The sequence below is a fragment of the Ursus americanus genome, chromosome 20, assembly GCF_024610735.1.
Source record: "Ursus americanus isolate L20-20 chromosome 20, mUrsAme1.1.p, whole genome shotgun sequence".
Lineage (NCBI taxonomy): Eukaryota > Metazoa > Chordata > Mammalia > Carnivora > Ursidae > Ursus > Ursus americanus.
Window position 1 is genome coordinate 8590648 of NC_142146.1, and position 12354 is coordinate 8603001.

Here is a 12354-nt window from a genome sequence, read left to right on the forward strand (position 1 = left end):
TTCTCCTTCCCTCCCCTCCCCTCCCCTCCCCTCCCCTCCCCTCCCCTCCCCTTCCCTTCCCTTCCATCTGGTATTGGCCTGGAAAGATAACACCGTCATCTGTATCTCCTAGGCCATTGCCAAGGAGGGTAACCATGCAGACTGCTGGATGTGTCACCAAAAGCTCTGACTTGTCCACGATGCTAGAAGGAGTGCCACCTTAGCAGGAGTGGTTTGTGCCCCGACAGGACTAATCTTTGGGTGGTTATCATCCTCCTTGGGGCTATGGATGCCCAGATAGCTGGCGTATTGCTGGGCAGTGCCCCTAGCTGTTCATGAACAGACGCCTCACTGGTTGACTCCCCTGAATTTACATTGTCAAGTTAGAAAGGACCTACCTGGCGGCTTTCATCATTCAGGATGCTTCCTGCCCTTTTCCCCAGTTAGGAGTGAATACAAGTGACAGTGTGATAGGAAAACTCTCCCTAACCCTGGAAAGTATTGCAGAATCTGTGCCATAGCAATAGCAACCAATAAAAATCCTTAGACTAACCAGCCAAAGTTGTTCTTGCTAATAGGACAGCCTTTGATTATCGTTTAGCTGAGCAATGAGGTGTCCGTGCAGTGGACAACACCCCAGGCTGTACCCGCATTAGCGCTTCTGGGGAAGTTGAAACTCGGCTAAATAAGATCACTGAACAAACCACTTGACAAGGGTCTTCCTTTGACTTATTTGATTTTGACTGGTTTGGGTCTTAGGGACCATGGCTCTGAAGTGCACTCCAGACATTGGGAATTATCCTGCTTACAATAATCATAGTAGTCTCCTTGGCATGCTGTATTCTCTCAAAAGTTTAAATGCATGTTTGCAGCCACTAGCCACCAAGCAAATGATCTCCCTAAGACTGTACTGTCAAAAAAGGACTAAGGAGAAAGACCAAGTAAAAAATTATGAACCTGAAGTCGTGATCTGTGAGCACCACAGAGATTCAGCGAAAAACATCATGACCTATGACTGTCACAAAGAGGATAAGTTAAAGCTGTGAGAACTATAGTGTGGTAGCTGAGAGTGGCACTAAATACTTTACATTTTGATCCCATCCCTTAGTTAAGCTTAGAGTCTGATCAAAAGGAAGAATTGTTAAAAAAGATGTAAGAGGCCCAAAATAGAGTCACTTGTGCTAAGCCCCATGTCAGCAAACCAAGATTTAACACCTGACCTCATTGCAATTTTAGCCTCTTCAGGAATGTGACCTTTAACCAGTGGATCTGGAATTATCTGGTCAGCACTAGAGAGGTAATCTACCTGATAGGCCCCCTACCTTCCCCCAACTTTGCCAGAAACATCCACTCTTTGCAGGAAATTTTCTTTTTTCTGCCCTTTTGTGCCTATGAAAGGCTACCATTTTGTACAGCTCCTTGGATCTCCTTTCTACTTGCTAGATGGGATGCTGCCCAATTCATGAATCATTGAGTAAAGCCAATTAGATCTTTCAATCTACTCAGTTGAATTTTGTTTTTTTTTTTAACAAGGGACAGACTCAGGATCACAGTGAATTTTGTTTTGTTTAACAAGGGACAGACTCAGGATCACAAGCTTCCTGCCTCCTAGCTCCAGCTCCCTTGGCTGCTTGGAGCCTGAGAATCAAAAATCCTCTCCTTGACTGGAGTAAGAAGACGATGAGGGCTGAGGACAGGCTCCTGTCTCCATCTCAGTTCTCTTCCACTGGGAGAGCCCCATATTGGTCAGTGGCAACTGGCAGCATCTGTTTTCTTGGTAATTCAATTGAGGTGATGCTAAGGACAAGCACATGCAGGAAAGCGAGATAAGGAAGAAAAGATAGAGCTGGGGACAGTGGTGGGACTGGCAGGGAATTTGGGATGAGGCAGAAAGGGAGGTGTTCTCCTTATGCAGGGTCATGGGCCCTTCCTTGCCTCTGCCCTGCCTTCACCTGCTATGCATGCTGGCTGACTAATAAGGAGCCGGTGGCTATGCTGGCCAGGGGACCAGACACAGGCATGCTGTGTCCTGAACTGCTTGCTTCCTTGCATTCCCTTCACCTGTGCTCCTCAGCTTCTCTTAAAATGGTTCAGAATTCAAACATGAGAAGGCTTTCCCATGCATACACAAATATGTGAATGCATGTGTGTGTGTGTCTGCACGAGCACACACGCACACACATGTGTATTTTTCTTGAATGCCATCTTCAGTCCTATTGTTCCCCACCTCCCATGACTGAACTAGATGCTTTCCAAGCCCTGGGTCTACCTCCAGTAGACCTCTTCCAGGGTAAAAAGGATGGGAGATTCCTCCTCTCAGAGGTCCTGTTATTCTCCAGTCCTGTAAGAATCCTGACCTACCAGCCACCATGCACCCATCCAAACCTTGACTCCAGCAAAGGCTTCCACAGCTGAAGTCATGATCGAGGGAGACTTTGTCCTGCGTTCCTCCGTTATCACTGAGATTACCTACTGTGAATGAAGCTTCCCCGCAGCAGCTTGCATGTGCTTTATCTTGGTCGCGTGTTAATGGTTCCTTCCTCGATTAGAGTAGAGCTCAAAATGCAACTCTTGTCTCTTCTGTAATTGCTGTGTGCTCTTGGATTGTCTTTGGTACTGAGAAGGAAAGGCACTTATGCCCTTGGAGGGTCTCTTGGCCTACTTACTGCCCTACCACATGCTGGGGACCCCTAGGAGAAAGATAAGGTCAGCAGCATCAAGAGGCCGGATTGGGCTGCTGACCGTGTTAGTTGCAAGCTGGGTCCCTGCTACTGTCCTGACTTACCCCCATTGTCTATTGTGGGTTGGTCCCTAGAAGGGACTTCTGCGTCCCTCTGAGTGTTGGAACTACTCTCAGAATTTGATGTCTATCGTAATGGGAGGGATTTAAGCTGGGGGTGACTTGTTTAGGATGTTGCAATTGGAGGGGGCTGCTTGTGCACTGTTTAACATCTGGCTAGAGCTCATTCCTGTGCTGGGCCTGAGAAGATCCTCTTGTGAGGCCTATGTCCATCATACTGTCAATAAAGCATCCTCAGATTCTGCAAGCCAGAGTGGACTAGTTTTTCATCATATTCTATCCTTCCCAGGCTACAGCCAGGGTGTTGAAGTGTGACAAGTCAGGCCAGGCAAGGCTGGATTAAATATTAACGCAGCTGTCATCACTGCTCAGAGGAGCAAGTCCCCCAGAGCCAAGGGGCAGAGCTGTTTGGTGGCCCCAGGCTGACTGGTAGACATGGCTCAGTTTGCCGAGGTCCTGGCTGAAATAGGTGACCTTGGACGCTTCCAGGTACAGCTGCTGATACTGCTGAGTATCCCCAACTTCCTGTCTGCTTACTACATGTTTGCCCAGGTCTTCATGATCCAGGATGAGGCCCACCACTGCTCAGTGGCCTGGGTCAAGAACCACACTTTGAACCTGAGTGCTGTCGAGCAGCTGTCACTGAGCATGCCTCTGGATGCTGCAGGCAGGCCCGAGCCCTGCCTCATGTTCCGGCCGCCCCCCAACAATGCCAGCCTGGAGGACATCCTCAGCCACCGCTTCAATGAGACACAGCCTTGTGAGGCAGGCTGGGAGTATCCTGAGAACAGGCCTCTGTCCCTCAAGAACGAGGTAGGGCTGCCCTTCTGCCTGTCTGCCTCTTTGGGGCTGGTCAGCGACTCTGTCTGGTCCTCTGCCCTCAGGGACGGGTGTTGCCGCTTCTGTGTCCGGCCTCAAGCACCCGTGCCTGAATGATGGACCATTGGGGTGTCCCCTCTTGCTCTTTTTCCTTTTTTTCCCCACTCATCCTGCTTTTCTCTTTGTCCTCCAACTATTGGCCTCTCTACCTCTCTCTCCATATTCTCTGTCTGGTCTGTCTGCCCATCTGTCCATGCATCTTTCCCTATCCTTTTGTTTGTCCCTCTGCCTATCTGCCCAGTTGCCTGCCTTTCTTCCTGTCCCCTCCTGCTCTCCTGTCTTTGTGTCTTTCTCTCCCTCCAGTGTTCCCATCAATCTGTCCATTGGCCTTTGTCATTCAGTCGGCCCCTGTGCTCTGCCTGCTTACTTAGCTTCCTGTACCCCTGTCCACTTGTCTGCCTTCCTGCTTGCCTGCCGTGGGCCTCCTGCCTTCCAGCTGCTCTTTCTAGAGCTATGCCTACCTGCCCTCTGGGGTGCCGGAGGACGCCCATGACTCTAGGACTTGTCCTGCAGATGACAGCACTTGCTCTGCTAAACTTATTTTCTTAGGAAGGATCCAGGCAGATAAACAGGTTCCCATTCCAGCCACCTGAGCAAAAAGGGCTCTCTGGAAGCATCTGTGCCCACTCTGCTGCTTCCCAGAAGCTGGGACTGAGGCACAGAGGAGAGAAATGACTTGGTCAGGGCAACCTAATGAGCTGATTGTGGAGGTGGGGCTCCCACTCAGGTTCCTGCAGGAGCAGGAAAGAGCACAGATGGTCCAGAATCCTGAGGTGTGGGCATTGTTGGGAGGGTCTGGACAACTTACCTTGATGGTGGCAAATACTGAGGCTTTGTGGAGAGGGGAATCGAGTCCAGAGATTAAATATTTGTTTTTTTCCCCCGTGAGCAAACAAGTATTTACTTTTTAGAGGCTTTCAGAGGATGATGTTTTAACAAAAGACATTCACGTTTTTTAAAATATATATATATATTTTTATTTTTAAGTAATCTCTGCACCCAATGCAGGGCTCAAACTCACAATCCTGAGATCCAGAGTTGCATGCTCTACCGACTGAGCCAGACGGGTGCCCCAGGCATTCACTTTTTAAAATGTGACCATAAACCTGCCCCCAGAACCCTTGTAGCCTGAGGATATGTCTTGCCTGTCTTCTTCGTGACCCTCCACCTCCTTCTGCCCCACAGGGGGGTAGGCAGCCTAGGACCTCCCCCAGCAGAGCCCAGGCTGGTCCTCATTGGCCTCCCCATGTCCCCAGCATGCTCCAGGTCCTCTGATGCTATGGGTGCCTACCCCCACACGTGCTCAAACTCTGCCCACCTGGCCAAAAACCATCCTTAAAGTCCAGGCCAACAACCAGACTGCTCGGAGCCGACTCCAGCCCTGTTCATACCCTGTGCTGGACTGTTTGTGCAATTTTATTCAACCAAAGCTCCCCGAGTGTTTACAGGGAATGATCAGAGGAGGGAGGCACCTTGTCTCCTTATCTGAGGATTTGGGGCTCCCCTCTTTGTCTTTAATCATCAACCTAGCCTGTCTGGGGTTGGGCCTTGGACCTCTTGTCCTTTCCTATCATATTCTCCTGCTCCAACCCTCCTGAGGACTTCGATTCTCAAGAGAATGTACACCTTTGGTACTTTGTGCCCTGCCCCAAACGATAACTCCAAGTTCGCTTTGAGAGCTGCATTGGTGTGAGACCTACTACCCCTGTTTCCCATCTATGAGGAGGGGCTCTGCCACACCAATTCAGAGGACTCTCTCTGAGCTGACATCCCAACTTTCCTTATAATTAGCAGCTTCATAATCAAACTGAAATTCAAACAGGCCTAATTTAAGAAGAAAAGAACACATTGTCTTATAGGGTGTGTGCTCTTAAAGTATATTTCTCCTTCTCAGTCTATTTCCCAACATTTCCTGGGTGTCCATCCATGGTAAAAGAAAATATGACTCCCAGCCTTGTCCACACGAACCTCTGAACAGGGAGGGAAATAGACTTGGAGTGAATAACAACAGTGTGATCTGTCCTGGGACCAGAGAAGGGGCAAGAATGAGAGGGAAGGGGAAGCAGAGAGAATAGCCATTTCTAGGACTGGAGGCATGAAAATGCTTTGGCACATTTAAGGAATGTGTACAACAAAGAGGTTGGGAAATGGGCAAGAGCCGACTCTTAAACCGTCTTAGATACAGAGCTGAGGAATTTGGGCCCTCTCCTAGAGACTAGAGGGAGCCACCAAAGCTTTTGGAACAAGGGAGGGAGATGTGGCAGGTGTGTACCAAGAATGCAGGTGGGATTCTGTGTACCTCTGTGGCAGGCCCCAGACAGAACCATCCATTCTAGGTGTTAGGGCCAGGGAGGTTAATGGCTGGCGTCCCAAGGTGGAGCCCTCTTGTCTCGGTTCCCTCTGCGACACGATCCACCACTTCTTGGCCTCTCTCCGAGCCGTGGTCTCTGCAGCTGCGCAGTGGGAATGATAAGCCTCTATGTGGTTAGAATGAGGATTTAATGAAATAAGGGGTATATAAACTATAAGGAGGTAGTGAATGGTGGCCAATGAGCAGGAGCGCCAGCCTTGGAAGACTCCCTGGGATTGGCAGCCATGCCTTCAGTCCGAGATGTCTGTCACCAGCTGTGACTTTCATGAGCACGGCGGCCAGAGCACCCTCTGCTGAGCTAACATTTACTGAGGGCTTCCTGGGTGACAGCCACTGTGCTCACCATCATGATAAGCATGTTACGTGTGTCAACTCCTTTAATCCTATTGGGGGACTCTACGTAGTATATTTTATCCCCATTTTGCACATGGGAAACCAAGGCACCAACAGATGGGCTCACAGGCTCAAAGTCACACAGAGTTGTTCAATTCAGACTCCAGAGGCTGATAGCAGCAGGCCTTTATTTATTTATTTTATTTTATTTTATTTTATTTTTCTTAAAGATTTTATTTATTTATTCGACAGAGATAGAGACAGCCAGCGAGAGAGGGAACACAGCAGGGGGAGTGGGAGAGGAAGAAGCAGGCTCATAGCGGAGGAGCCTGATGTGGGGCTCGATCCCATAACGCCGGGATCACGCCCTGAGCCGAAGGCAGACGCTTAAGCACTGTGCCACCCAGGCGCCCTTTATTATTTATTTTAAAGAGCGTCTAACTACACAGGCAATCTGTGGTTGCTAAATAAAAACCAAACAAACTAGAACTAGGTGGAACAAGTTCAAATCTCCTATCCTGCCTCACTTCATTCCCAGAGGCAATCAGTTAATCATTTGACATATATTGAAAATTAACAGTTGTTTTTGAGACCGAAGTAGGAGCACAATGGTATCTCCTGGACTGATTAATTTCTTGCTGAAAGTTATTTTGACTTTTAGCCAATCATCATGATTGGCTAGTTGTCTAGCTGTAGGTATTAGTTCATTTATTGATTCATTCAGTAAAAATTCTCTTAGCTTTCACTCTGTTTCAGTCCTTGTCTGGCACCGAAGGGATGTCTGAACTCCATTGCCATCCGCAGCGGGACCTAGGAAAATGTGCGTAACCTCTCCTCCCACGGGGGAGTGTACCGATAAATCAAGGATTGTTGTCAGCATTAGATCACACACGGGAAGCACTGAGCGGACTACCCAACACAGAGTGCGCCCACCAAAGGCATAGTCATCGCGAAGCTATCACCATGAGCTGCGGGGAGAGAGCTCACGTTGCCTGTTCCCTCCTGCAAACATTCACCTATGGAGCTGAGCTGTGTGCAGGGGGCACAGAAGTCCCTGAGGGGCTCACAGACCCATGGGGGTGGGGGTCAGTGGCATGTGTTTCCTGTCTGCACACCTGCAGTAGACCAGCGTGGAGTTATCGGCCATGCGTACTGTCTCCACTCAGTATCTCAGTCCATCTGCCAGGTTCTCTCTGAGTCTCCAGGGGGGTTGCCCCATCTCCGTGTGTGCACGCGAGTGAAGGCCCACACGCATGTGCGTGTTCTTCCATCCTAATCTCCTGCAAGCAGCGTGTGGGGGCGCCTCGGGATCTCACCGCCTGTAAATGATTACAGTTTCATAGAGATTTTGCAGCCAGATGAGAAAATGTGAAGAGGCCCAAGGGGAGCCCTAGCTGTGGGGAAGAGGCCCCATTTGTCAGGAAGCAGCAGTGAGTCTCATGTCAGAGGTTCCAACCTTTGTATCCTTAGTGTGTCAGTAATTCTCCATGGCAGCTCTGGGCCAAAAGAGAAACCTAACAGTTTTATGTATTAACTAATGAGGTCCAAACAACTTAAAAAGTAATTACGTTCTAACAACTTAGTAGCTGTTTTAAGAAATAATATACATGTAGGGCACCTGGGTGGCTCAGTCGGTTACACGTCTAACTTCGGCTCAGGTCATGATCTCAGGGTCCCGGGATCAAGCCCGGCGTCCTCTGGCTCCTCATTAGGCAGGGAGTTGGCTTCTCCCTCTGCCCCTCCCCCCTGCTCGTGCTCTCTCGCTCTCACGAATAAATAAAATCTTTAAAAAATAATACGCGTAAACTGAAAGAAAATATTTTTCATTTTTAAATAAATACGGTCACCTACTACTAGGATGTATGTACCTATTGGGAGCTGCACAACGTCTCTGTCCTTGAACATTTTCCGCTCCACGTGGTGCTTGCTATGTTTCGAAACAACTGCCAAAAATATAGCTTTACACAGATACGATGTCACTGCAAGGACTGTAGCATGATCTCGTGTTGAAACAGAACTGTCCTTCGTTGGCAGTTCTTGTAATATCAGAGAGATGTTGAGTTTTGCTATATTTTCCTTTAAAATGTCAAATATTGTTCTGTGCCCCATGAATTTATTCTGGTGTCCTGGGGTGCCTTTGCACACAGTTTGGGAACCATGGGCATCTGCCCCGAGAGGTTGGAGAGTGGGTGGGCCAGATGAGAAAGGACTTGCTGCCAGCTGCCCCTCGTTCACATCTGCCTGTGTCTGCCTCAGTTCAACCTAGTTTGTGATCAGAAGCACCTGAAGGAGACCTCTCAGTCGGTGTACATGGCCGGGCTCCTTGTTGGGGCTCTCCTCTTCGGGCCTCTCTGTGACTGGTAAGAACCTTGACCAGCTCACCCCTGACCTCGCATGCTCCTGTGTTCCTGGCATGGTTTTGCCCATGCTCTTGACTGGCGTCCAGGGCAGGGCTGGGTCTCCCTCACTTCCTCCCCCTCAGAGAGCTTCCCTCACGGACCTGCCCCTTTGTTACTCCAGGATCGGCCGCAAGGCCACTATCCTGGTGCAGCTGCTACTCTTTGCCCTCATCGGCCTGACCACAGCCTTTGTGCCCAGCTTTGAGCTCTACATGGTCATGCGTTTTGCCGTGGCTACTGCTGTCGCTGGCTACACCTTCAGCAACGTGACCCTACGTGAGTATCAGGGTCCTGACGCCTTGAGCCATGAGGTGAGGCTCGGGGTCTGAGTGGGCCACATGCCCAGCCTGCCTGTGGGAGCCTTGTCAGGCACCCATATCACAAGTGGTCACAAACAAGGGGGACTGAGGCCCACCTGGACAGAGGGACAGCCAGGGAGTGCTGGGGAGGGAGAGGGCAGGGGCTGGCCGGGCCTCAACCTCTCTGTTTGCACAGTTACAGAGTGGGTAGGGCCCTCGAGGAGGACTCAGGCCGTGGTCCTGGCCCAGTGCGCCTTCTCTGTGGGGCAGATGGCGCTAGCAGGACTCGCCTATGGCATCCGAAACTGGAGGCTTTTCCAAATAGCTGGCACCGCCCCCGTCTTGCTGCTCTTCTTCTACTTCTGGTGAGGAGGTACTTCCCAGGAGCAAGCTGCCCCGGGCTAGCTGGGCCAAGGTGCGGTTGCCGCGAACTCCTCACATTCACCCCGAGGAGCACTGCAGAGTGCAAGGGGTGTGGGGTTCCGTATGCACTGGAGCAGCTGGGAGGCCCCGGCTCCAGCTCCGAGGTCACAGCCATGCCTGTCCTGCAGGGCTCTGCCGGAGTCAGCACGGTGGCTTCTGACCCGGGAGAGGGTAGAGGAGGCTAAACAAGTGATCCAGAAGGCAGCCTCCGTCAACAAGCGGAAGCTCTCCCCGGAGCTCCTGAGCCAGGTACTTCCTACAGGCTGAGCCCGGCCCTGCCCCTGCCCCTGGCCCGTGCAGACCTTTCTGCCCCGCCCCTCACCGTGCATCTTCCTACCAGCTCGTCCCAGAGAAGACAGGCCCCTCCGGGAATGCCCTGGATCTGTTTAGACACCCCCAGCTCCGGAAGGTGACCCTGATTCTCTCCTGTGTCTGGTGAGTACAGCAGGGCCCAAGGTCCTGAGGCCACGTCTCTGCTGCGTCGTCGGCTGGAGGATGGGGACTGTCGGGGATGGCCTGGGTGGCATTACTGGTTTCTCCTGGGCTGTGCTACTGTCTGCTGCTGTGACTCCCGCTCGGGCAGGCTCCCCCTGAGAGTGATGGTGTCTCATCACCCAGCAGTCACAGGGATTCCTGGGCACTTTGTAGGTTTGTGGACAGTCTGGGGTACTTTGGCCTGAGCCTCCAAGTCGGTGACTTTGGCCTGGACATCTACCTGACGCAGCTAGTCTTCGGAATAGTTGAGGTGCCTGCCCGCTACTCCAGCATCTTCACGATGCAGTGGTTGGGCCGCAAGTGGAGCCAGATGTTGACGCTGGTTCTGGGCGGCCTCATGTGTATCGCCATCATCTTTGTCCCAGCAGGTACCAGGTCTGACTCTCCCACTCCGTTGCCCCTCACCCCCCAGTTACCAGAAGCCCGTGGCTTCCCTTTCAGGAGCGAGGGCTCCCCTGGGGTCGAGGTGCAGAAGGCAGTGTGGGAGGACAGGGCGGGGGCGGGGTCGGGGTCCAGGGTGTGGGCGGGGTCGGGGTCCACGGTGTGGGGCTGGCTCCCTGCACATGGCTGACCAGCACCCTCCACTAGATCTGCCGGTGGTGGTCACTGTGCTGGCCGTGGTGGGCAAGTTTGCCACGGCCTCCGGCTTTACCATCTCCTACGTGTACTCCGCTGAGCTCTTCCCCACCATCATCCGGTAAGGGCTGCCGGCAGCTTCCACTCCACTGCCCCAACACCCTGACTTTGGCCATGCTTCTCTGCCCTCACAGCTGTTCCACAGATCGCTTAGGAGGCCGGCTCGGGGGCAGCAGTGCTGGTGGGGTCCAGGGCAGCTAGCAGTCTAGTCCCCATGGTATCCTAGGCAGTGGTGGACAGATACAGAAGTAGGCCGTGCCCTGGCCTTGTCGAGACTGGGATACGGAGGAAGTCTAAGAATGAATGGCTGAGAAGGGAGAACACTCAGGTGGGGTTTGGGGGGCTAGGCTGGAGGCACAGTCTTTGACCTGAGATTTGGTGGGTGGGCAGGAGGGCAGCAAATAGATAGGCCTGGAGGTGGGAGAGGCATGGCACCTGGCTGGACTGTAAGCAGTTAGTGTGTGGGAGCAGAGAGCAGAGGCTGGCTGGGCCAGCTGAGCCTAGGGAGCCTGTGGGGCCATAATGAGGGTCTGGGCTCTCCCACACTAGAGCAGGGGTGGAGCTGTGGCCTCAAGTTGTGGCTGGGTCTGCTCAGCTTGTACTGGCCTTCCCCCAGGCAGACGGGCATGGGGCTCATGGGCACCTTCTCAAGGATTGGGGGTATCCTCACCCCTCTTGTGATCCTGCTGGGCGAGTACCATGCGGCCCTCCCTATGCTCATCTATGGCAGCCTCCCCATCGGGGCAGGCTTACTCTGCGCCCTGCTGCCAGAGACGCGCGGCCAGCCCCTGAAGGACACCAGCAAGGACCTGGAGCAGGGGCCCCACCCACGGTGAGCTGCTTGCTTTCTCTGAAGCCCAGACCTCTACCTCACCGTGTGCCCACTGTTGCTTAGAGGCCAATATGGGGCCCTCAGGAGCCACGGACATCCGACCGACTTTGGTCCAGGTCCCCCTCCCCTGGGAAGGGGTGGCGAGGGACCCTGCCGTGGGACTAATGCTTGGCCAATCAGTGACAGCCTCCTGTTCCCTCCAGGCCTCCAGAGTCAGCACCTTCTGAAAAGGAGACAGAGGCCTCAGGAAGAACTTCCAGCCCAGGGGTGGCTTTCGTGAGCAGCACGTACTTCTGATTGTGTCTTTGGAGCTGGAGCGGCGGCTGCAGCGGCCACAGGGAGCTGCCTGAACACCGCCTGGAAAAGGCTGGGACCTGCCCGCAAGCCCCGCCTCGCAGATGGAGGCAGCAAACCCTGGCCGCTGGCTGCCTAGTCCCTAAGCACCCGGGTGGGCCTCCCTCTTCTCCTTGCTTCTCATCAACCTTCTCACCCCAGCACACTCCCAAACCCTGCTCTGGGGCAGGGTTTTAGGTATGTCTTGGGCTTCACTTGTTCTCTGACAGTCTTGTGGGTTCCCTCAATCTGGGGTCCCCTGCCCTCAAAACAGTGAAGCTCAGAACAGAGCAGATGCTTATAGCCTTTCCAAGAATGTGGCAGTAGGAGGAGAGAAAGTTTGAAGTTGTGGCCTCGATCCAGGCCAGTGGGACAAAAGGCTGTGGAGGTGAAGGTTGTAGTTCCTTCTAGTGGCTGGGCCAGGCCCCGCTGGCTCTGGTGGGGGTGATGAAATAATTCAAGGCAAGCGGAAGGCAAAAACCAAACCGACGCTCTACATCTCCCCTACCCCCAAGACGAGAGTGGGATACATGTGACATTTCTCAGGCTTGGGACTGTCCAAGAATGAAGGAAGG

The 12354-nt window shown here is 52.6% G+C and overlaps 1 protein-coding gene across 2 annotated transcripts; it reads left to right on the forward strand.

The window, feature by feature from the left end:
* The first annotated feature begins 2242 nt into the window (after nucleotides 1–2242).
* On the forward strand, nucleotides 2243–11855 carry SLC22A13 (solute carrier family 22 member 13). Of its 2 annotated transcripts, XM_045798231.2 has the most exons (10): nucleotides 3150–3592; nucleotides 8619–8722; nucleotides 8883–9037; nucleotides 9257–9425; nucleotides 9612–9732; nucleotides 9824–9918; nucleotides 10132–10346; nucleotides 10567–10675; nucleotides 11231–11446; nucleotides 11650–11855. In XM_045798231.2, exons 1-10 carry the CDS (start codon nucleotides 3215–3217, stop codon nucleotides 11741–11743), a joined length of 1656 nt encoding a protein of 551 aa, XP_045654187.2. In that variant the 5' UTR covers nucleotides 3150–3214; the 3' UTR covers nucleotides 11744–11855. The 2 variants fall into 2 exon arrangements, with proteins under 2 accessions (XP_045654188.2, XP_045654187.2); XM_045798232.2 differs by lacking the exon at nucleotides 11650–11855 and having other exon boundaries at nucleotides 2243–3592; nucleotides 11235–11433.
* Nucleotides 11856–12354: the final 499 nt, after the last annotated feature.

What these genes read in the sequence shown, in the direction of transcription:
- SLC22A13 (XM_045798231.2), top strand. Translation starts at nt 3,215, where the DNA reads ATGGCTCAGTTTGCCGAGGTCCTGGCTGAAATAGGTGACCTTGGACGC. An exon ending in CTGCTCTTCTTCTACTTCTG is followed by an intron (nt 9,426 to 9,611) that starts GTGAGGAGGTAC and finishes CCTGTCCTGCAG; the next exon opens with GGCTCTGCCGGAGTCAGCAC. An exon ending in GAGCAGGGGCCCCACCCACG is followed by an intron (nt 11,447 to 11,649) that starts GTGAGCTGCTTG and finishes TGTTCCCTCCAG; the next exon opens with GCCTCCAGAGTCAGCACCTT.